Source organism: Acomys minous, assembly GCF_964271855.1.
Source record: "Acomys minous genome assembly, chromosome: 12".
Classification (NCBI taxonomy): Eukaryota; Metazoa; Chordata; class Mammalia; order Rodentia; family Muridae; genus Acomys; species Acomys minous.
The window spans coordinates 6294272-6318895 of NC_140493.1; the positions used below are offsets into that span (position 1 = coordinate 6294272).

The window sequence follows — 24624 nt, forward strand, 5'->3', positions numbered from 1 at the left end:
TGTCCAGAAAGTCAAAGGGGCATGCCTTCAGGTTAGTAATCTGGAGCAGCGATGGAGGTGCATGTGCTCTTAATAACTGCTGAAAGGAGGATGGATGGGAGTTACACTTGGCCTTGAGTAAGACCATCAAAGACAAGGGGAGGTGGGGCGTGCCAACGTACACCCAAAGAGCACCCAGTAAAGAGAGTTGTCATGAACTGAGGCAGGGAGCTCGCCAGCACTGTTCTTTTCTCTCTTACTCACGCAATGCCATCCCAAGTCAGAGAAAAATAGCAAAGATGTTGCCTGTACTGTGGGTAAAAGTTTGCCGTGTTCAATCTGTCTTCTCTCATAGGGTGAGTTCCTGGAGCTCAGGGCTCTGACTGAAGTCATTCTCTGGGATTTCCAAAGTTTCTGGTTTGCATTCCCTTCTCAGCGTTTGTCATTTGTCTGATGAATGAGCTGCTGAGTGCCACTATGTAACACTTCCACCCTGAAGTCTATTTATGTGACTAACACTAGGTTGCACGTTGGCAACAATGATGTGGCCAAGATGCTTCAAGATGCTTAACTTTGTGCTACAGGCAAAGTGTTTCATGTGTTAACGATGTTGTAACGCTGTTTAAAATGAGCTTCTCACTTTCTGGTTCTCTAACTAGCTCAGTAATGGGCTCTCCAGAAATGGAAACAGGCTACACATTTACTGTTTCGTCCCTGGTCATAGCCAAAATCAGGATTGGGAGCTGAGAACACAAACTATTTTATGGAGCATTTCACTCTCAAAAGAGAATTAAAAGGTCTTTCATGTACAGTAAAAGCACTCTAAAAATAATTTTCCCCACTCTGCTTACAAGGCTTGTGAGACATAGGCCCTTTTCAGGATGGCGAAGACAAAATTTTGTATGTTCAAATGTAGATATAGACACGGATGTGATTCTGATTAGCGCAAGATGGAAAAGAACTAGAGTTTATCAAAGACCTCTTACATGCTAACCCTCGACATACATCACACTTAAACCCTCATAATGATAGTTCTGTGGTAAATAATATTACTGCTTTTTTCAAAAGCATGGGATCCATCAGTTAGGTAATGTGGCCAAGATTTATACCTAGTTCTCTTTGCCACCAAAGCCTAAGTTCCTGTTCCTCATCCCCTTGTTCTCTGTAGAATGGGTAGTTGTAGGTGAAGGCCCCTCAACCTAAGTGTCCATTTCTCATCTGTATATGCAAATAAGAACAAGGACACATGAGAGGCTGCTGATAGGATTGCCCCGGTGATGTATACAGGGCCTTAAAGGAGACGCTGGCCCTCTGTACATACATACATACATACAGGGTGGGAGCCACCTGAGGGTTTCTGTCTTCTGGTTTTGATCCCGAGCTTAGCATGGTTTTAGGCGAACGGTGTCGTGAAGCCCCTACAAGGAAGTGAAATGGGCTCTAGCTGAAACTCCCAGACTGTGGGCAAAAGTCTCAGCCCTGAGCTTCCAGAGAGGAGCTTTCTGTGATTCTCAGACCAACCTGGACCCTGTGTAGAACTGCTTGTAATTCTGTAGCCAAGGAAGCTGAGAAAAAAGATAGACCAGAAGAGAGACCATTTTGGCCACTGTGACTGGCACATGCACTTGGCCTGAGGTCTAAAACTACAGGTGAGTGTAGTTATAGATACCAGTCAGGGAGAGTGCAGAGCGAGGTAAAGACCAGAGACTGGAGAAACACACTGTGTAGATGGTAAAGCCATGGCACGGTTGTGAGAATGTGGTTGGCATTCGAGGGTGTTCAACAAAGAAAGGATACGATGAATTCCAGAAGTTCACTCTGGCTTCCGTGTGGAGAATGTGTGTGTGTGTGTGTGTGTGTGTGTGTGTGTGTGTGTGTGCACATGCGCATGTGTGTGTGTGTGTGTGCGCGTGCGTGTGTGTGTGCACATGCGCATGTGTGTGTGTGTGTGTGTGCGCGCGCGCGCGCGTGCGTGTGCACAGAATGGACATGGGGTAGGGCAGGCAAGAATGACTCCAACAAGTTCAACTAGGTCATGTCTACTCGGACAAGTGATGGTGGGAAAGATGGAACAAGGCAGGCCAGTTTGAGAAAAGCTTGAGTCGCTTGTGGAATCATCTAGGCTTTGTAAAGGGCTCCTGCCCCTGGTCCAAATAGCCGTCCCCACTTGGCAACATTGGCAGAGTGGCTTGAAGTGGAGGGGAAGGAAGATTTTAGACACGGGGAACTTAACTGTTGAGGCATGGAGGTGTCAGTTAGACCACCGGCCACGTTGGAAGCACAACTTAGAGGGGAAGCCCGAGCAAAGCGGCAGCTTGAGCATCTATGTATTGCAAGTCAAGGAATCGGGACAAGTAGGAGGTAAGCGGTAGGAAAACAGATAGTTAACAGGCGTGATCACGATCTATGGAGGGAATTGGCCCGTGCGATAATGAGGGCTCAGAGGTCGCACAGATCCGTCATCTGCTAACTAAAGAGCTAGGAAGCCTGGTTGAATAACTTATTCTGAGGCTACAGGCTTCAGAGCCAGGCTGTAATGTGCATAAGCTCCTGTGCGAGAAGGCCTGTGAACCGGAAACATGGTAGGTATACCAGGTTAGGGAGAGAAGGTGAATTTGCCCTCCTTCCACCGTCTTGTTCTGTCCAGGATCTGAGTGCATCGGCCCAGGGTCACAGGCCTCATGATGGAACGGCTACCTTACCGAGTCTATTGATCTCAATACGATTTCTCCCTCCAGAAACTTATCTATGGGCGCTGTCTTTGAAGGACAGTGTCTTACTCGCATTCTGCCCTTCCCCTAGCTCCATTAACATACTTTAGAGTCTTAAAGGTAGCTAGGAGGGGGTCCGGGGCAAGGCCTCTAGAGACTCCAGCAATGAGACTTAAAGCACTGTGGCCAACAAGCCAGTGGGAGGTGTGACAAGCAGTCGCTGGCGATGTTATCAGCTGGAGGCAGCTTTGAAGAATTCAAAGAAGCCAGAAAAGAGATAGTATTGGGAAATCTGAGAGAGGGAACGAGCCTCGGGGTAAGTGTGTTGTTTTTCTAAAGGGGACTCTGTAGTAACATCAAGGCTTGTCACCATGTTCAAAGAGAAGTATAGGGCATAGGCCACAGGTGGCCAGTGACAGTAGTCACCAAAGAACCTTGCTTGGGGGTATGTAGTCTGTTTGGACTGTCATTTTTTTTTTAATTTACTTTTTTTTTTTTTTTAGAATTTCATATGTGAGTACCATATTTATATCATTTCCACGCTTTGCATCTCCTCTTTCAATTTCTCCTGTGTCCCACACTCTCTCAAGTTCACGATGGTTATAACTGGTGCACATAAATTCAGACACTTAGTTTTGCTAGTTTGCACATGTGTTTAGGGCTGACCTGTTGGGGTTAAATAGCTTGTTAGGGGGCTTGTCCCTGGAGGAGACTGATTTTTCTCTCTCTCCCAGCAGCCATTGATTGCCTGTAGCTCCTCATCTATGGGCGGGGCGTTGTGAGATTTGCCCCCTGCATTTGGCATGTCCGCTGGTGTGGTCACTGTGCAGGTTTTGTTTAGGCAACTCTGTCGTTGAGATTTCATGGGCGCCCTTTCTCTGGTCGTGTCTGGAAGACACTATTTGATGCAGGAGGCCTGGTTCTCTGGCGCTTCCAGTCCCCCCACTCCACCCCCACCTCTTCTTTAATGACATTCCCTGAACCTTACCTCTAAGATTTACATTGTAGATGCGCCAGTTTGTGCTGTGCGTCTCATGGTCACTCATTCTCTACATTATGGCCAGTTGGGCATCGCTACCGTACCCTCTATATACCACAAAAAGAAGCTTCTGTGGTGAGGGGAGAGAGCGACATTTACCTGTGAGCAGAGAATCTAGAATACAGCTAGAAATTGCATTGTTTTAGGAGGAGGGTGGTCTGCCATTTTGGTCCTTAATTCTGTAATCTACTCCATAAAGAAACCCTGCAAAGGACTCTCTGGTGAATGTTAGGGCCTTGACAACAGAAAAAAAAAGTGTACCAAGTAGGGATGGAAACCCAGCCCCTGTGGCAACTGTACATTAGGAGTGAGCCCTGCAGGGTGGTCCTCCCCCGCTCAGGGCCTCCTTACACGTACACACTGCAGAGGGACCAGAAAGAGCAGCAGGTAGCTCTGAACAAGCCCACAGCGCCAGAAACCCAGCCATCTAGAACCCAACTGACACCTTTCTTCAGGCAGCAGACAGCCTAGGATCACAAGTGTTTGAAGGACACCAGCAGCAGAGGACAGGAAGTGTGTGAGGGGACGGGAGAGGGGAACTCTGCATGCACAAGCTCTCCAAACGAAACATGGAACCTAGAGAGCAGTTAGGAAAATCTGGAGATGCCAAGTCAACAGCTTTAGAAAGAGTTTGGAAAACATCATGTCCATAAAGTAAGACAACAGAAAGATGACCGGAAAAATAAAGAAGAAGGTGAGGATTAAAAAAAAATATATCAGTTGACATTAAAGGCATGTCTTGTCAGGTCCAAAAGAAACTAGGGATCAAAAGCTAACTGCGGTGCCCGTTAGCGCACCAAAGTGCACGCTGGCCTCCAGGCCCTCTCAATGTCACAAATACCCGTTAACAGACGCCATGTCCCCACCCTGGCTGTTCTGGCCCTGCCCCCTACCCTAAACTTCTTAAGCTCTCTGCCTTCCTTCCCCCAGCCTCTCATTCCTATAGAACCTTGCCAGTTTGGCCGTGTGCTCTCTTGGCTCCGCTCTCTTGCCCTCTCTCTTGGTTCTTTCTTTTGTCTTCTCTTCCTCTCTCACCCTCTCTCTCCTCTCATGGCCATGCCTTCTCTCCCTGCCCTGGACACTACCAAATGCCCCTGGCTGTACTCTTCCCTCATGTCTATGATAAAAAAAAACCTCACCATGCCCTGGAGCAGCCACATCTCAGTTTACACATCTGTTGCTGAAGCCTCCACTTTAAAGTCTGGTGCAGGGACATCTGGAAGAGTCCAGAGCAGGGAGAGAAAGTAGGAGACCGAACATGGCTGAGGAAAAGACTGAATTGTTAGCTAGGTTGAAAAATAAACCCAAAGGTCTGATTGCTGTTTCGGACGTGACATTGAGAGGTTATTCCTGAGTGTGGGGGAGTAAGATAAAGAAATGGAAGCCAGGTTTGCTACTTGATTTGCAGTGAATCAACAACGTGATATGCCTCTTTTTTTTTTTTTTTAAGGGTGAAAATATCCTTAAGATGAAGGTGCAGTTAGTGCATCCAAGTCAATTTTCTGTTACTGTGACAAAACACCTGAGGCAATCAAGTTGAAGGAGTAAGAGTGTATTAGGGCTCACAGTTTCAGAGCTTTCACTTGCTTGCTCTTCTTCTTCTTCTGTACCTGTAGAGGTGTCCTTTACAAGGCAAAAGAAGTGTGTTTAACACAGGGGAGTTTCCTTCAAAAGGCAGCTTCCAGGGACCTAAAGGTTCCCGCACATCCTAGTAGTGTTAAAGGCTGACAGCCAAGCCTTCAACACATGGGCCTTTGAAGGACATTCAAGACCAGCAAACACAGCAAACTGTAGAGAACTGGCTGTTTTTACTCTCATGGCGGCCGGGCTGATGGACCTTGGAGCTCACCACTGCCGCCTAGTGTCTTAAGGGAGTCATGACAGCCCTAGAAAAGATGAAAATTCTAGTGAGGGCAGATGGAGTTCATATAGTTTAGAGTTAGAAACATTGTAACTTCATAAGTAGTCTTCTCTTGACTTTGGACTTTATGTTGCTCGCTTATTCTATCTTGTATTAATAAAGGGCTAATTTTCATCCCTCTGGCTTGAAATGCACATCGCCTTTGAAATTCTGGGACCCACTGTCTTTCCTTAGTTCTAAACCAGTTCTTTGTCTGTTTCTCTTTCTAGTCTTTCTCTGTAATCTTGAGACAACTGCTGGGCCCTGTGCCAGTCTCTTAACTTCTCCCTCAGGTTTCTTTATCTCTTGGTGTTACAATCTGAGTGACTTTTTACAGCTCTATCTCCCACTTTTCTAATTATTCCTTCAGTGGACTTCTGCTTCTATAGGTGCATTTGTTTTCTTATTTTTAGAATTGATTTTCCATAAGCTAAACTTTTCATGTTTTACAATATACTTATTTTACAGACACTACTTTCTTATTTGGATTTTTAAATTATTATTATTACATAACTTTAAAGGCCTTTCTTATTTAGATTTTAAAACTATTATTATATTTAATATTGCTATGTTACTTAGGGATCTTGTTTCTTGTGCCTCCTGACATTCATACTAGGGAGCTTCCACAGGTGTTTTGAACTTTCAAAATGTGGGGCCCTGAGCTCATGTGTGTGAACTGTTTTCCACACATATACTTCTGGAGCTGATGGGGGCATTTTCACGTGTATGTTTCATGTTTCTCAGGATTTGTAGCTTTCTGAGTTCTTGAGCGATTTCCATGATTGTGTCTCTCTGCTCAGTATGTGCTTAGCAGGTGGGCGGCTCACATGTTAGAATCCTCCCTTTGTGTGTGGTTGAATTTCTGCTAGGACAAAGGCCCAACAGCAACTGAAAGGATCTAGCTGTGTCTCAGGAAATACTCATCAGAAGAGCGCTATGGTATTTTTTAGAAAAGGCAAAACCAGACATTCGCCCTCCTCACTTTACAGTTGAGGAGAACAAAATCCAAACAAAGTTGTGCTGAGACCCAATGACTTAGATACAGCACAGTATAAAAGACAAATATACATTTTAGTTTGATGTAGACGAATGTCTAACGTCAATTCGAAGGCCAACTTGTGCGTTTACTTTGACTATGGCTTGCATTCCAAACGCCTAGAATGTGGCTTTAACCCTCCATCCTGTCCAGGACTGCGTACTACCAGGCACTTTGGTGGCTTGAACTCATTCATGTTCACTTAAATTGAGGCACTAATGTTCTTTCTAGTTACTGCTCATAGAGATACTTGGCAGACCTTGCTTTGTCAATAATTTACTTCTGTCCTTTCCCCTCCATTTAAAAAAAACTATGCAATCATCTAGAAAGACCTAAGTCTTTACGATGACTGCTGCCACAGCTTGATTTTTTTTAAATTCCTCATGGTGAGTTACAAAATATCTGCATGTTCTTTTCTTTTCCTTCTCTCCTTTCTTTTTTTTTCTTTTCCTTCTTTTTCTTTTTGTAGTAGGTGAGGGAAAGCCTTAGGGCAGGTTTTTATGAGGTTTCCAAAGACTTCACTCCTTTCCATGTTTTACAACAAGCATCCACAAAGCAGGGGATTTGAATTCATCGATCCAATTCAAAGCAAATTATAACGATGCGTTTTGTGCTCTTGTTTTCAGAACAGAGTGTTCTGAGCGTCCACACAAGTGGGAGAGCCTTAAGCTGAAGGTGCCGTGTGTTGTTTACACTGAAGAAGCTCTTGTGCGGACAGAAAAAGCAAAGCGCTGACCGCTCAGATGGACCCCGTGGAGCTGAGAAATGTCAACATCGAACCAGACGACGAGGAGAGCAGCAGTGGAGAAAGTATTCAAGATAGTTACACAGGGTTGGGAAACTCCGGGAAGGCAGCCATGAGCAGGTACGGGATAAAAAAAAACTGCAGAAAAATAAGATGAGCCAGAGGCTGGGAAAACCAGGGTCTTGGTAGAAAGACTGGGTTTATTGTGGACAAATGTGCAATAAGCAGTGATGTTCCTAACACGTTAGCTCCCTGATCCTTTGTGTGACTGATCGGAAGCTGACGTTGTAACGTCCTTGTCTCCATTGCTAGGGTAACCTACGTGCCACTGGCACCAGCCTGTAGTTCCCTTTACCTTAGGAGGGCTTCTCCCTTAAGTTCTTCTTCCTTTGACTACACTTTCAATGTTGTGTGTCAACAGAGGGTTTGTTTGTTTGGTTGGTTGGTTGGTTTTTGCTCCAAAAGCATTGTCCAGAACAATCTGATTCACGAACTATCTCCGGGTCACCCATTAAATACACGGCACATTGTCAGCCTGTTCAACCTTCCCTCAGAGTTTCAGGGCATTGTGTTAACCCACCAACTGCTTTTCTCTGCAGAACCGACGCAGCTCACCCATGTTGTTTCTAATAAGGACTTCTGGGCTCCTTCATGCTGTCAGGGAGGGGCAGGCAGGAGGAGGCAGCATTTCCCCCACATGTGCAGTGAGGATAGGGTTGGTGGACTAGCAAAGAGTAAATCAGGGCAGTCTCTGAACTTGGTAGCTCTTGAGTGTGCTAAACAAAACAAAACAAACAAACAAAAAAACAAAAAAACAGAAACAAAAAACAGGGCAGTGGTGTCTGAAAAAATGGTTGCCTGACCTAGAGGACAATTTATCTTCTTTTGAGCTCCTGTGCAAAGTATGGACTAGCAAACTAACAGACATCCTTTCCAAGGAATAAGTGAGGGCTCAGCGTATAAAGTGGTATTCAGCAATTCTGTGTTCCCTTTTCCTCCACATCACTGCTCTTAGTAGGCTGGCCCACATCATAGGCTCTTGTGATCCTAAAGGGAGCACACTCAGGTGTGAGGATGCAGGGGGTGGATGAAGTGAAGGGGATCTAGTCCAAGACCAGCCCTGGAGTCCACAGTGAATGCTGTCGTTCAACGTCACCAGCATCATCTTAGCTACTCACAGTGTCGTACTTTCTACCTGCTGGCTCATGCATATAATGTCATTTTTGTGATTTAACATTCACCTTTAATAGACAGGCTTTGTTTGTATTTGGTTGGGAATGAATCTGTAGTAGTATTTTCCTTGTGTTTTCAATAGACTCAGTTGAGTCTGGTATTAAAATATTTAACATGCTCAGGGCATTTCTCACATACTTTCTAATCTCAGTCTGTTTCATGTCTACGTTTCATCTTAACACCCAAATAAGAACAGGCAAATGCCTCAGACACATGCAATATGCTTACAATCAAATTCTCAGTTTTAAGAACCACTCCCATAAATGGATCTTTTAATTTGCTGAGGAAAGTAAAGTTAAAGCCTTGGATACAATTCAGTTTAGCTTGCATGGGAAGAAACTCTTGTGTTTACAGCCTTTTCTCCCGTGTTATCCTGTCATCCCAGGTTTCAACTGTGAACGGTATGTAACAGCCCCCACATACCTAGAATATTAAATGCAGACTGTTAAATCGCATCAAGATGGTAGGAGGGAGGACTGCAGACATGGAAGAAGACAGCAGCTGAGCGCACTGTGCCTCCTGTGAGAAACATGGGGCAAAGCTACAGTGTGCTCCTCACACACGCACTCAGAGCTATCTGCCTTGTGGTTCCTAGAAGCAGGCAGAAGGACTTGGGCAGGTGCCTGCTGTTCTAGCTTTACCTTGTATCGAACTCTGCTGTCCGAGAGTCATCTCGTAGTGCCTCTTCCTGCCAGACACACTTGCTGTGCCTCTTCCCTATTGGAGTGGTTTTTTTGGGGGAAGAGCTCCTGTTATAAAAGGCAATTTGTAAGGGTCCCCTCCAGAAATCCATCTTTTATTTTATTTCTAAGGATTATCTTCCTGAGCCGTTGTTCTCGGTTGTTTGGTCTTACTCTTGAGTGTGAGAAATGCCTATCATAGCCACCAAGTGTCGGCTAGGACGTCTTTTCTAGAAGCGTACAGAACTGAGCACAACAAAGACTTGGGTTCCGGTTTCGTAAGTAAGGTTACAACGCTGCCAGCTTCCCTTACTGGTCAGACCTCTTGGAAGTGAGACTGGCCCCCTGGCCACAGCCTCAAAGCTTCTGGCATATGACGCACAGGAAGAGGACGGCATCAATGACGCTGTGCAGCCGCTAGCCTGAGCCTGGGCAGATCACAATCACACTGCTCCTGTGCCTGATGCCAGTTAGTTAGTTAGCTAGTTAGTTTTTCAAGGCAAGGTTTCTACATGTAGCCCTAGGTGTCCTAGAACTTGCTCTGTAGACCAGGCTGACCTCCAACTCAGAGATCCACCCAGCGGTTCACGCCTTTTTAAAGTCTACTTTCTCTCCCAACTTTCCTGCTAGTTCATCGGGTTTCATTGATAACTTTCTCAGTTTCATCTATTACATAATAATAGCCAAAATACATTTTCAGAGCATACACACACACACACACACACACACACACACACACACACACACACACGCCACCATATATCACCCAGAGTTGCTATGCAGCCGTTCTCCAATAAGCAACACAGACACAGGCAGATGCAACTGACAAGGGGGCAATAGTAGCTATGGAGTCCTGCTGAGACTGTGTGATGCTGGGAAGGACCACAGGGGCGCGGGGTCTGGCCAGTGGACACATGCTCTTTCCCTTTCCTGACCGGAGTCACCTCACCTTTAAGTAGGACCTGAGAAGCTCCTCTCACAGGGATATTTTGGGCATCAGATATGAGAACTGCATAAGAATTCGTTACATCAGTAAAATCAGAGGAGTGTGTGGTTAAATGGAGATCTTGCCTGACACAGGGCTCATCTCTAGCACCATAAAAAATTACATAAATAAACAATAATAAAAGTATTGTCTCATTGTGGCATGACAGTAGTTTTTTATTAAACATTTTTTACCTATTCATTTATATTATTACACATATATACAATAAACCACCTATAGCAAGAAGAACCATGACACAATCAGGAATTATATAAATGTTACATTCTTAGTGTTTTGGCTTATTTGTATTTGGCAGCCTTGAAGAGAACATCTTTCCTATCTTGGCGCATCTAAAATTCTGAGTGTAAATCAGTATCTATCACATCTCATCATTATCAACTTAAAACATCTATCTAGACGTAAAAACATCTTAACCCCTAAATAGCTAAGCTTAATTGTAAAACTGAACGATTTGGTCTTCAAGCCCCATCAGAGACTTGAGAAGGAATAAACTTGATTGCCTGAGTATAGCGGGATACAGGTTAGTAGCTTCCTAAATGAGAAGATGACAGAGACAGTTTGCTACCTGAATAGTCACCCAAAATGCCCTATAATGTTGAAGCATCTTCTTCAGCCTTCTGGCCCAATATGGAGAGTAAGGACTATTCCAGACATGTACTCTGGCCACCAAACTTTGATCACTTCCCCTTGGCAGGGCGGCCTTGCCAGGCTACAGAGGAAGAGCTTACAGGTAGTACAGATGAGACTCGATAGGCTGAGGTCAGATGTTAGGGGAGGGGGGGCTCCCCTTTCTGAGGACTAGGGGAGGAGGGAGAGATGACAGTAGTTTTAAACCGTCAGGATCATGACTCTGCACCACCTCCTTGTAAGGGCTCCTAGAGGGGACAAAATTAAGCTCGGTTCATCTTTTCTCTCGAGATGTCAGTATTGGGAGGAAATAGCATACACAGTCTCCAACTCAAAATATGTCCTTCCTTGTGACCCTGATCCCCTTCTCCAAAACCGCCTATTAAGAGTTTAGATGTTGGTCTCACAGGAGCACTAGTGTGAAGGACGAAGAGAAAGAGCACTTGGACACTGTCTTCCCTGACTCGGTTCACTAATTCATCGTGAACTTAAATGCATTTGCTGAGACACCTCCCTGCCTTTCTCCCCTTTCCTTTTCTGTGCCCGTTCAGCCAATTTGCTAATGAAGATGCCGAAAGTCAGAAGTTCCTGACAAATGGGTTCCTGGGGAAGAAGAAGCTAGCCGATTACGCCGACGAACACGTAAGTGGCGCTCTGCTTTCAGGAGGTAAACAGGACAGAGGGTGTCTGACCTGCCCAGGTCTCGGAGGGAAAAACAGTGTGGCTGAAATTTTCCACCCCTTCATCAGCACATTCTCTGTTTATTCAGGCCCTTACTGGAAGAGAGGCTTGTTTTTCCCCGTTTGCCATATGGCTGCATGAATCATTTATGAAATTTATTTGTTTTTTTTTTTCAAGAAATCGTTCTGACCCTAATGCAATCTGCAGCCATACCTTGTTTTCCCTTCTATTTGTGGCTCATCTGCAGTTCCAGCTTCTCCTGCGCGACCTATGCTGAAGACAGGCCTTACATTCCATTCAAAATAGCATGTTCCTGACGCTCTGAGGAACTAATGGCTTTTACTCGATATGACTCTATCCTTACTCTTTCATTTGGGGGGGTCCAGTCTCTTTCAGGAGGTAGAACGTGAGCAGGGTGACGGAAGGGAAGCTGACCCTTTGGCAAATGTTTGCTCACACCGCATTCTTTTCTTCAAGCACCCTGGAACGACTTCCTTCGGGATGTCCTCGTTCAACCTGAGCAATGCCATCATGGGCAGTGGGATCCTGGGCCTGTCCTACGCCATGGCCAACACGGGGATCGTCCTTTTTATGTAAGTGAACATACATGTCTGTGGTTAGTGCCACGGCTGTGTATAGTCCAACACCCGATGGAGCTCTCTAAGAGCACTGAGGAGATATTGGTAAATTGCCCTTGCGCTGATGGAGATCTGCCTCCTGAGGGAGACCCAGTGGAAAGTACTCACGGCGCTCACCCATCCGAGTGTCTTCGATCGAGTGGCAGAGTGCTTATGTATTCAACCTCCAAAACGTGAGTGCAGCCCCTCAGTACGCAGAAAGAAGAAACCCTTTCTCTGAGTATCTCATCACTTGACAGATGCTTAAACTAGCGTAGCATTCGGTAATCAGAAATATCCCCCCTCCAAAGCAAATCGAATTCTTGAATAATCTCAGGGAAAAATAGCTCATGTCATCTAGGAGTCCCGCATGCCCTGGTGCTATTCCCTATGCCTCTGGCCACTAGACACTGGGGCACTGGCCATCGTATATGGCGCCAGCTGCTTCTTCTTTAGTTAAGCCCTCACATCTGAGCACAGGGTGACTTCAGTGCTGCCTTCCATGACCTCTGTGACAGATACCTCGATTGTAACGCCCCTGTGTGTGTGTGTCTGATTTGCATAATATCTAGCTTCTTGACTAGCTTATAAGACTCAGAGGCTTGACCTCATGTCTTGCCACGCACCTTTCCTAAGCCATAACACAGTGCCTGGCATGGAGGATATTGGGGGAGCCTACCCACTAACACAGTGCCTGGCACGGAGGATATTGGGGGAGCCTACCCACTAACACAGTGCCTGGCACGGAGGATATTGGGGGAGCCTACCCACTAACACAGTGCCTGGCACGGAGGATATTGGGGGAGCCTACCCACTAACACAGTGCCTGGCATGGAGGATATTGGGGGGGACAACTGAAGCTTACTTTAAGCCTGTGCACTTTTACCACACTTGGTCAAAAGCTGCCTAAAATTAATAGCATCCCACAGCTGAGCAATAGGGTGCTTGGACAGGGGTCTTATCTGTGATGGACAACCACAGATGTTGGCATGGTTACACACAGTTTGGTATTTCCCAAGACACGCTGGTCTGTAGTCACATTACGCATTGGGAGTCATGGTAACGCGCAGCCTGGTCCCAAAGACGATGCTAGAGAGCTAACTGTCTAAGAATGTAACAGCTCCACTTTGTCAGACATATGCTATTTGTGTTCTGACATCACACAGGATGATGTAATCATACAGCTATTTAAGGACCGAGGATCAGAACTTTTATCTTGTGTCAAATGGACTATTTTATGTATAATAGTCTTTAGCCGAACAGGTTTTTATACCAACTTCAATACACCGTGTTTGAAATCAATTAACCACTTACCAGCCGCATAGTAGGCCCATCATATATTTGCATATCTATGTGCCTGTGTAAGGAGCACAACCTTTGAGACAAAAAGACTGCCTTCTTATGAGTCATCCATGCCACTAAAAGTAGCTAAGAGATTATGACAGACCACCGAGGAGCGGAAACAGAAACACTTTCCCCAACCCTGGAGCCATGGATTGCCTTCTGGAGAACGTTGCCTTCCACACTTGAAGCAAAGCCTTCCCTTCCTTTTAGCAGGCTAACTAGACCAGAGCCCGGCACATTGCTAAGCACCATGCGATGTACTTTGTGTATCTTAAGAAGCATGGGCCGCATTGGGCTGTCTCCCCCTCAGTCCCAAGCAGGAGACACAGTGTTCCATTGATTTTGGTTTTTAGAATATACACCACAGCAAAGCACATGTTTAAGATTTAGGGATGCTCCTTATTAGTCCCCCTATGGGACAAAATTGTGTAACCTGAACTACATAATTCTTTTAAAATGGATCTATTCACACCGCATAGACGAGTAAGCCATTGCTTAGACTGTTCTGGAAGATTTGGTTTCTGGAAGATACGGACACCAACAGCTAGAGTAGCTCTAAGCATGTGACCTGTGGTCTGAGTACCCATAATGCAGCAGGGATCTCACTGGGATTTTCAGATAGACTGGGAAAGTGTGTGTCTGCACATAAAGTGACCAAAGGGAAGGGTTGCTCTCTGAGAGATGGCAACACTGCCCCTCTGTTTATTATCTGCGTGGTGTTACCCCCCTCCCCTATTTGTTTGAGACCAGGTCCCATTCTGTAACCAGGGTGACCTTGAACTGACAATCCTCCTGCCTCAGCTTCCCAAGTGTTGAGATGACAAGTGTGTGCCACCATGCCTGGCTCTGCCCACACTCTTCTTTTTATGATCTAATTCTTGGTTTTGGAGAACTACTGATCAGTACTAACATACAGAGGCTGCTCACACATGCTGTCCTGAGAGGGCCCTGACAGCAGACTCGATTCCTGCTGAGTCTGAGCAAGGACTGGTCCTGCTGGCTTCTGCACTCACCCTCCTCCACTTTCTTTAATGTACCTGACCGACCCTCAGTTGGACAAGGTGCCTTATATTCTCGTTTTGAGTGTCTAAGCCTAGGCTTAGTCAGGTTCTTGGCTTTAACTGCTTTTTATTCTTTTCTATGTTTTACTGCAACTAGTTGAGGCAAATATCGTATGTATACCTCTGGGCGCTCAGCATGCTGTTGAGATGTGTTAATTGTACGCGCATTAGCATCTCAGCTGTGATGTACAGCGCACCACAGTGTAAGAGGCTTCGGGTAGCAGTTGAAGCGTGTGTAGTGTAGAAAGTCCAGTTGTACGGCTCTCAAGGGGACGTGTGGCAGTGCGGGAGGCATTTCCTGGTATCCTCCAGATCCGTATTTCTCTTGCAAAGTTCACACTGGAAGAGGCAGAATTATCACTGCAGTTTATGGCCGTGTTTAGCACAACAGTGTCTCACCTGCTGTCCACTTTGTGTTCCCTTACAGAATCATGCTGCTTACAGTGGCGATACTGTCACTCTATTCGGTTCACCTTCTACTGAAGACCGCCAAGGAGGGAGGTACGCCGCTGCCCTGAGTCCACACCTTCAGCCAAAAGGCTATTCGCCTAGTTTGATCCTCATGAAAGAATCCTTCCACTTACACACAGCGTTATAAGCTAAGGAAAGCGTTAGTCAGCCTCTCGGTCCATTTATTGTTTTATGACCTCAGCAATACTCTCTCAAGGTTGTTAGTTAGTTGGGCAAGTAAGAGTCAAGAATGAAAACCGACTGGCTCAGGTGCAAGCCAAACGGGCGCTTAAAAAAAAGGGGGGGGTTTTGGCAAATGGAAGGGTAGCTGTTGTTACTAGCTGTGCACAACTCACTTGTGACACTGCCATTTGGTTTCTGAGGTCTCGTCCTTTGGTTCTTATCACTTCTCTGTACTGTTTAGTTACATGCTTAATATCCCAGAGTTATATAAAGAAGTGCCAGAGGCGTGAAAACGATCCTCTAACATGGCAATTTCACCTTCTCTTATAGGATCTTTAATTTATGAGAAGTTAGGGGAGAAGGCATTTGGATGGCCTGGGAAAATTGGAGCCTTTGTCTCTATTACAATGCAGAACATCGGAGGTAAGAGAAGGGCTTGCAGTGGGACCACTTGTACTTTCTGTGGGATGCTCCATAAAAAACAACAAACAGGCGCTTTACAGAAAAACTCCCACATTCTAGTTTTTGGTATTATTGTTGTTTTGTTTTTTTGTTTTTCCAAGACAAGGTTTCTCTTGTAGTCCTGGCTATCGTGGACTTGCTTTGTAGACCAGGCTGGCCTAAAACTCAGAGGTCCACCTGCCTCTGCCTCCTGAGTGCTAGGATTAAAGGCGTGCACCACCATGCCCTGCACATTCTAGTTTTTTTTTCCCCCTTTGGTTTTTCGAGACAGGGTTTCTCTGTGAAGCCTTGACTGTCCTGGACTCACTTTGTAGACCAGGCTGGCCTTGAACTCACAGCGATCCGCTTGCCTCTGCCTCCCTAGTGCTGGGATTAAAGGCGTGTGCCACCACGCCCGGCCCACATTCTAGTTTTTAATTTCACCAAATTCCCTCGACCACCACCAACTGAACCCGCCCTGTTTTGAATATGCATGAGCTCCAACCCAACTGAACCCACCCTGTTTTGAATATGCATGAGCTCTAACTGTGAGCTACTCCCCCAGCTCCCAGTGTGCTTATTGATATTTTTAGATTTAAGTCTTGTGTAGACAGCTCTAGAATCACTAGGATTGTCTTTGTTATTTGTTTGTTTGTCTTTTTTTTTTATTGGATTGGGCCTATAGGCATCAAGCCCATTGAAGAGTCTGTTGTATATTTAGTTAAAATTTTCCGCCTTACAGAGATGTAAATTATTAAGCATTTCATAAGTTCGTCTCATACTTACTCCAGTTTGTGACAGCTGAAATAAGGTGACCTGAATGTGTTTAGCCTTTCACTGCCCAGGATGAGTGATGGCACCATGGGTGTTCAAAGCATTGGTACAGCCACCGTTACCCTTGCAGGTGTCTGTGTCGAGCCAAAGACAATCAGTGTGGCTTTAAGAGAGATGAGGTTGCACACTGCCACCTCAGATAAATGCTCTTTTCAGGTGATTAGCAATTTGTCATAAGGGGAGCCACTTGTATTTCTTAAATTAGCAACTCCACTTTTAGAACAGTTTGGTTTTTTTTTCAACTCCCTAAGAAATTGGCCCTTGCCACCGGTGTTTTAACATCAGCAGGGTGGTGTTGACATTACCCAGTCAGGTCTGGAGCACCCTGAATTTCCAAAGACCAAACACATTAACGCTGGTGACATCACTGAGACTCAGCAGTTAAGAGCTCTAAAACCGAGCGGTCCCTCAGCCAGCTAGCTCATCAGAAGCATCTCCTGTTTACGCTCTGTAAGATTCTGCGGTAGCCAAGGCCTTTGTAAAGATTAACCAAACCACGTGGGCGGAAGCCACGGCAGGGATTGGAGAAATCATTTCCCTTTGGCATTGATTGGGACGACACAACGGGCCAGCAGTCAGGGGTCTGCCCTCGGCAAGCAATATGATGTTGGCTATGTCTTTGAAATTCTAAACTCCTGAGCTGCAGGGATGGGCAGAGACACACACACCTGTCCTCTCCAAGGCTTTTCAGACCATCAAATGATGAATCCACAGAACCCAATAGTGCCAGAAATAAGTGGCGCCATCCTTACCTCCACGGGAGCTCAGGGACTAATTCAAAGCTAAGTCACAGTTCGGTGTCCGACTTAGAGGCCTGTTCACACAACCACAACAGAAGGGTGTCGCACATGCCCACACTTACAGCTTCTGTATAACACTGGCCTTTCCCTGTGCGGGACTCTGGGAGCTGGAACCCAGATCCCCGAGCATGCTGGGGAATCATTTCCACCCCCTGAACTACAGCCTCAGCCCTGTGGGTTTATCCTTAATTGTATCTCTCACCATGTGTCATATAACAAATTAGTATCAAGTTGCACCAAATGGTGGATTTGGGAAAGAAGCATTGCACGAATCTCTCCCGTTAGAGGCGAACTGTCATGTTTTACATATGTACACATACATTTATGCAGGGAGAGGTTTTACAGATTTTATGATATTTTCAAAATTGTGCAGATGAAATTTGACCCTTTCTGTAATTTTTCTTGACCAGTGGGAAACTGAACAAGAGGAAAAAGGCCAAATCCTTAACTGACAAAATGGAGAAGTGGGGGGTGGTCTCTCATACTCTGTTGTCAGTCTGGAATACTTTCAGTGGCCACTGTTCTGAGAGTCTTCTCTGTGCAGCTCTGGGAGACCTCAGAGGACCCGACAGGTGTCACCTGGGGAAAGCCAGAGTGACCGCATTGCCCAGAGGCCTGCTATACAGTTGTGCTCGCTTGGCTTGGCCTCCGCCTTCTTTTGTCAGACCATTGTCCGTAGACACACACAACACAGTCCACGCTGATCTCTATCGACTGAAAATATGGGACCCGAAGTTCCCCGGGAGCTTCTAAGTTGGATTTAACCCAGAATCAACATGGACACTGTCAACCGCAGCCCCTCGTGTATGAGCTGGAAGGACAGACATCTGCTTTTGAGGAGAACCTGGGTGCTGTGTAGAGTGCACGGGGCCTTCCTGTTCTGCTTTAGGGACGAGATGCTCACCTTGCCAAGGAGCATGGATGCCCCAAAGGCTCTGACTCCTCACAGCACACATGGGGTGGCAGTGTGCGCACCACCACTGATCTGTCCCTTTGTCCATTTCAGCAATGTCAAGCTACCTCTTCATCATTAAATACGAACTACCTGAAGTAATCAGAGTGTTCATGGGACTTGAAGAAAACACTGGGTACGTCTCCCATTCTCCCTGCCATGCCAGGAGGCTTGTTCTGTTGATCTCGTCTGTTCCCAACGCCCTCTTTCTTTCTTTTCTAGGGAATGGTACCTCAACGGGAACTACCTCGTCGTCTTTGTGTCCGTGGGGGTTATCCTCCCACTGTCTCTCCTCAAAAACTTAGGTATTAATTCACTGCCTGACTGAAAATATGTGCATCTTTACTTGTTGTTCTAATGGGCAACCCGCTTCTAGATGGTATAGTCACCTTCCAAACTCTTTCTGCCCACCCCTAGGTTACTTGGGCTACACCAGTGGATTTTCCCTCACGTGCATGGTGTTCTTTGTCAGTGTGGTAAGTGCCCTGTTGACACGCCCTCTGCGGCCTGGCAAGCGTGCCGTGCTTTGTTAGCGCCCTCATTTTTGTCCCAGCTCTTCACCAGCGTTGAAATAGTTCTTACATCACAAGCGATTTTTATTGTATTCTAATTTGGAGTGGGAAAGGGGACAGTCATGGGTTTAAAAATAGTTGAGTTAGAATGCCAAGGTCGTAACCAATGGCGTATTCTAGGCTCTCTGGGTGAACACTTAAACAAAGGACCATGGTAGCGATCCAGTGTTTAAGAAGACGGAAATCGCAGACATGAGTAGGCCGGGGCCATATCTGATTGTCCCAGCCGCTCCCTATCCCATTTTCTATTCAGTAAGAGAGGATAACTGTAGCGGGATCAGTGAAGAAGCCAAAGGAGAAATTCCCTAAAATATCATAGATGCAACATTTGTAAATCATTTTCCCCCAAAGGAAGAGGAGGGAATTTTTGATGAGATCTTGGTAAGAAAGGTATTGAAGAAATGATGTTTGTCATAGAAGAGCCACAAAGGCCTGGAGTGGACTCACCTAAGCCTGGTACTGTTGACTAGAAAACGGTGCTGCCAATCACGGTTCCAGCTCTTTCCTTTGAGCAGAGGCTAAAAGGAGTTGCCGTGGCCTGGTAGTCTAAGGGAACTCTCTACCACTGAGTTCTCTTACCAGCACACAGATAGATTTTATGTCATTGTTCCTCCCCCCCAAAGATTGATTGTTTTGTTGTTTTTGATTTTTAATGGCTGGCTGTAGGTAATTTACAAAAAATTTCAAATCCCCTGCCCTTTGCCTGTTCTGGATCACAACCCTGGAAACCTGACGTTCAACAACACGCTTCCAATGCACGTGATTGCGTCACCCAACAACTCGGAGAGCACTGGTGTGAACTTCATGATGGATTACAGCCACCACAACCCTGCAGGACTGGATGAGAACCAGGCCACAGGTCCTCTTCATGGCAGTGGGGTGGAGTACGAGGTCCACAGCGATGACAAGTGTCAGCCCAAATACTTTGTATTCAACTCGAGAGTAAGTGACAGGCCCGGACCCCTAACGGGCCCGGCACTGTGGTCTCTGAATCTTGTTTCGTAAACTGAGATTCTCTGGGAGCAACGTCGATGCCGGACCTCTAATTATACAGTGTTGTTTGTGTTTTTGCAGACAGCCTATGCGATTCCGATCCTGGCGTTTGCTTTTGTCTGTCACCCTGAGGTCCTGCCCATCTACAGCGAGCTTAAAGAGTAAGGCAGCCATCATTTCGGCATTCTAATTTGACTTGCAAATGTGTTCACTTATTCAAAGATGCCTTATGAGGCGGCACAACCTCTTTCTGAACAGGGATGGTTTTTAAAGTGAAGCCTGATGCTATTTTTCTTTCTAGCCGGTCCCGGAGGAAGATGCAAACAGTGTCCAATATCTCCATCACGGGAATGCTCGTCATGTATCTGCTTGCCGCTCTCTTTGGCTACCTAACTTTCTACGGTAGGTCATCCTGTCCCAGGCATTCTCTTCATGGTTGGACTGATAACTCACCTGGATAAGTGAAGCTCTTTTTAATTCCTTCCGTGGGCACCGCCATCTATAGACGCCGTATTCTTAATTAACACTCGCTTTAGCTTTGCCGCTTCTCCAAGGGAAGCGGACTCTGGATCCACCTGCTAATAGATCCCAGCAACTTGCAAAGTTGCGTTGATTTTTCTTGTTTGAAATCTCTTAAATGACAGCTGGGATGATGGCTTAGTAGATAAAGTCCTTGCTGTCTGAGCGTAAGAACCCGAGTCTGGATCCCCAGCACCAATATACAAATCCAGGCACGGTCCTGCATGACCATAGTCCCAGCGCTGGGGAGGTGGAGACAGGGAGAATCCGTGGGACTTATAAACCCGCTAAGCAACAAAATCTGTGAGCTCTGGGTCAGTAGGAGACCGGCCTCAAGAAATAAGGGGAGCAGCACAGTTAAGGAAGACACTTAGCATTACACGCACATGCGCATGCACATGTATGTCCACCGACACATACACATACACCAAACCCCTCAAATTAAACTAATTTCCTCCATGTATAGGTGATATTCCTTTTTAAATTTTTACTTATTGTAATTTATACATATTAATCCGGATTGTTATCTGCTTGCTTGTATCTGCTCGTCTCCACCCTCCCTCCCTCTTCTACCCAATTCTGCTCCCCGAGACCTATGACAGAAGGGGACCTCCTCCCACACCATATGACCACAGCCTACCAGGTCTCATCCGGATAGCCTGCTTCCTCTGTGTGCCGCTGGGTCTCCCCACTGAGGGGAAGTGGCCAAATCAGGGGAACCAGGCATCATGTCAGGGGCAGTCCCCAATCTCCCCACAGCCGTGGAGAATGAGCTGAAGAAGGGTCTAGTTTGCTGGTCCAGCTCAGGCTAGACACAGTGCAAATGAATCCAAGTATATACAGCAAAACTCTTTTTGGGGGGGCGGGGGGGAGGAAACAGCTACCAAGAAAATGGCAAAGCTTGCAGTCCTTAGGTTTGAACCCACTTCTTTATTACCAGTCAGTTAAGGCTGGCATCTTAATTCATTAAGTAAAATGTCTGGTTTATTTTAATTAATTCTATTAGAGTAATAATTTCCTAAGAAAAAGATATGAAAGAATTTCCTTCAATCTGGGAGTATTCTAAATTGTATGTGGTGTGTGTGTGTGTGTGTGTGTGTGTGTGTGTGTGTGTATTTCAGGTTCATTTATTTATATGTTTAAATAACACATATTATTTATACATTTATATATCTCTATATATAAATGTTTATTTATGTGTAAATGGCATGGCCATAGTACGAGTTAAACATTCTGCCTGGCATCTTAACAGTACACAAAGGAGTTAACATTATTTACTCCTTCCAGAAAGTGTAGCCCAATAGAGAAGCTTTTGTAATCAAACATAAGTGTGTTATCATATTTGCACACTAGTTAAGGTGTCAATACAAGTAGACATTTTTAATAAACACCTCCAACTTTTTTTGAGTTCTGTTAACAAGTGTTCATTGCAAGACACACACCACTTTAGAAAACATTTCAGTTATTTTAAAATAGAAAAATAAATGTGCATATAATGCATATACAATACAAAAATTAACTGCAAAGTTGTAAGATAAATTAGTTCTTTTGCCTCCTAGAACCTCAACTTTTTAAAAAGCTGATTTAGTAAATTAAATTGAATGCATAAAAAAATTGAGAAGGAAATGACTTGGGAAGAGGGCATCATTTGCTTAGGTGTCTTTTCTATTTGACTAATATTTGACTGTTAACCAAGAGCTTCCCCTGCGTTTAGTACTGATTTGTCACTGGTTATGCATACATTAGTGAAAGTCAAGATCAATACCACTGAGTGCATTTCTTCTCTTTGTCTTGTCTTGAGAGTCACAGAGGGGAAACCAGGCTATGTTTTATTTCATATGCATCTATGTGCTGTTTGTGTCTTCATTTCATATGTATCTGTGTGCATTTGTGTCTGGACTTCCGAATGGCTGTCTTCAAAGAAGGCATCAGATAAGTCTTAGAGTAAAACGGCTGAGAGAGCCAGAAGAAGAAGAAAACATGAATTCATTCTTGTATGTGTTTCTAACGATTTCTATGACACAGCAAACTTTTAAAGGCCCCTCGAGGACCTGAGTTTGGATCCCCAGTCCCTCTGTAATCTGGGTGGAAGCATGTGTCAGAAACCCCGTTACTAAGGACCAGAGAGGTAGATCCCACATCTTGTGGCTGACCAGCCTAGCCAAAACAGCCAGCTCTAGGTTCAGTGAGAGACCCTGTCTCAAAGAGTAAGGCAAAAAAAGTGATTGAGGAAAACATCTCACTGTCAACCTCTGGCTTCCACACGTTCCCAAAGGTGAATGCGCAAACATGCAAACGCACGCGCGCGCGCGCACACACACACACACACAAATGGCAGTCCTAGAGTTTCCACACTGGATGCCAAGCAGCTACACCAGGAGTAGCTGGACAGACAGGTCTGAGGATGGTGGTGGCGCGGGCAGGACAGGCTGGTACCGCTTGGGTTTTTCATCCCTTAAACAGAGCACATTGTCCTGGTTTGTGATGCTTCTTTGTAGCAGACATAGATTGACTATGATGCAAACAATCTCAGGAAGCTTCTTAGCTCTTCATCCTCAGCTTTCCCAGCATCAGGACCATATGCATCCCCACCCTGGCCCACTTCCGTCCTCCTTTTTCCTCCATTACACCCCGTGTGTCTGTGAGTGGCCAGAGCCGACTCATCAACTCCACAACTCTTCATCTTGCAGGGGAAGTTGAGGACGAGTTACTCCATGCTTACAGCAAAGTCTACACATTTGATACCCCTCTTCTCATGGTACGCCTGGCAGTGCTGGTGGCAGTGACACTAACTGTGCCCATCGTCCTGTTCCCAGTAAGTACACGGAGTTCTGAGGGATTGCGGCAATGTTCTGACTCAGTGTTAATTTAGGTATCTGTGTGTTTGGAGTTGTGTGTCCCAGCCAATTATTATTTTCTCATAGAATTTAGAAGCCACTTAAAGCATATATGTGCACGCACAGTGAGCAATGTTAGTGTTTTTCAAATATGAGGGAAAAAAAAACCCATGAACTTTTTTTTAATTTAAAAAAAAAAAGCAGAGCTTCGGCTGTTATCTATAGACTAATAAAAATAAGAGAAGTGCTTCTGACTCCAGAAACGTAGAAGCCAAAGCCACATAAACTTCAACATTACGCTGCAGCTTGCTGTAGTTTTGACGGTTTTTCAGTTGTTCCTCTCGGTTGTTGTGTTGAGGTACCAAGCATCTAAAGGTCAGGCTATTGAATCTGATGTCTTGATGGCTGATGGGAAGGACACTCCTTAAGCAGACGACATACCAGAAGAGATATTTTGACCTTTCCCACTAACACTGGCACATGCCCTCTGGCATTTGAGATTCCTGCTCCTTGGCTCTGGTCAGGGTATCCATCAGTGTGTCCCATAGCACTGAACTGGAGGTGAGGGTGTGGGCTACATGAGCTAAAACTCCACCTACGGACAAGTGTGGGTTTTCACCCTCCTGCCAACTCTGTCCCTTTTGTAAACATTCAGTTTACTCATCCATTTTAGGGATGTAAAAACAAGCGACACAGTAGCCAGCTTTGCTGCGTACAAAATGTTCCACATAAGACTCGGCATAAGAGAGCTGCTTAAATAATGTGCCGCGGTCACTTTAAGTAAAGCTTGTGTGCTAAAAGTGTATTTTGGCACATTCCTTTTTCATGAGTGCATGAAATCAAATCCCTGTTACCATCGTGGCTATTACTTGACTCTCAAATAGCGCCTGGCCTGTAACATATCTGAAAGTATTCTGGATGTCATATGTGGACCTTTAGCATAAAGCGAGCTCAGGCTTGAGTGGGATATTCTATAGGATGAAATTTCTAGAAGATAGTTACTGAGGGCCAAGCCTATGTGGAGTCCTTGTTGTTAGTCAGAGAGTCCCTACGTTTTGGTATACCAGAGACTCTCGCACTATTGTTTAAGTATTTAACATGCTTTTATTTTGCTTTACTGGCAAGCTCTTAATACAATGTTTTTGAGCCATAGTCTCAAGAGACTGATGGATGTCACTGTGGTCACACAGGTAGTAGATAGCTGTTGAGTAATGCAAGGCCCATTGTCATAATGAGGCATCATAGCCAGCTTTGACAGCTATTACATCTTCACATCAGGAATCCAAACCTCCCTTAAAAATTCTTATCTTGTATAAGAGCAAATGCCCCGGACTAGATCGGATCATCAGGAACTGTAGCAGTTCGTCCGTGTGAAGATGCCGTT

The 24624-nt window shown here is 45.4% G+C and overlaps 1 protein-coding gene across 7 annotated transcripts in view; it reads left to right on the forward strand.

Moving 5' to 3' along the window:
* SLC38A4 (solute carrier family 38 member 4) overlaps positions 1-24624 on the forward strand; it is a 68688-nt gene that overhangs the window by 36108 nt on the left and 7956 nt on the right. For all 7 annotated transcript variants that reach the window (XM_084749114.1, XM_084749113.1, XM_084749117.1 and 4 more), the window contains 12 exons: positions 7292-7530; positions 11508-11598; positions 12115-12230; positions 15087-15160; positions 15623-15715; positions 18374-18455; positions 18542-18624; positions 18737-18795; positions 19558-19833; positions 19966-20045; positions 20186-20286; positions 23094-23218. In XM_084749114.1, the coding sequence (XP_084605240.1) occupies positions 7409-7530; positions 11508-11598; positions 12115-12230; positions 15087-15160; positions 15623-15715; positions 18374-18455; positions 18542-18624; positions 18737-18795; positions 19558-19833; positions 19966-20045; positions 20186-20286; positions 23094-23218 (1302 nt within the window). In that variant the 5' untranslated portion in view covers positions 7292-7408. The remainder of the gene's footprint in view (positions 1-7291; positions 7531-11507; positions 11599-12114; positions 12231-15086; positions 15161-15622; positions 15716-18373; positions 18456-18541; positions 18625-18736; positions 18796-19557; positions 19834-19965; positions 20046-20185; positions 20287-23093; positions 23219-24624) is intronic.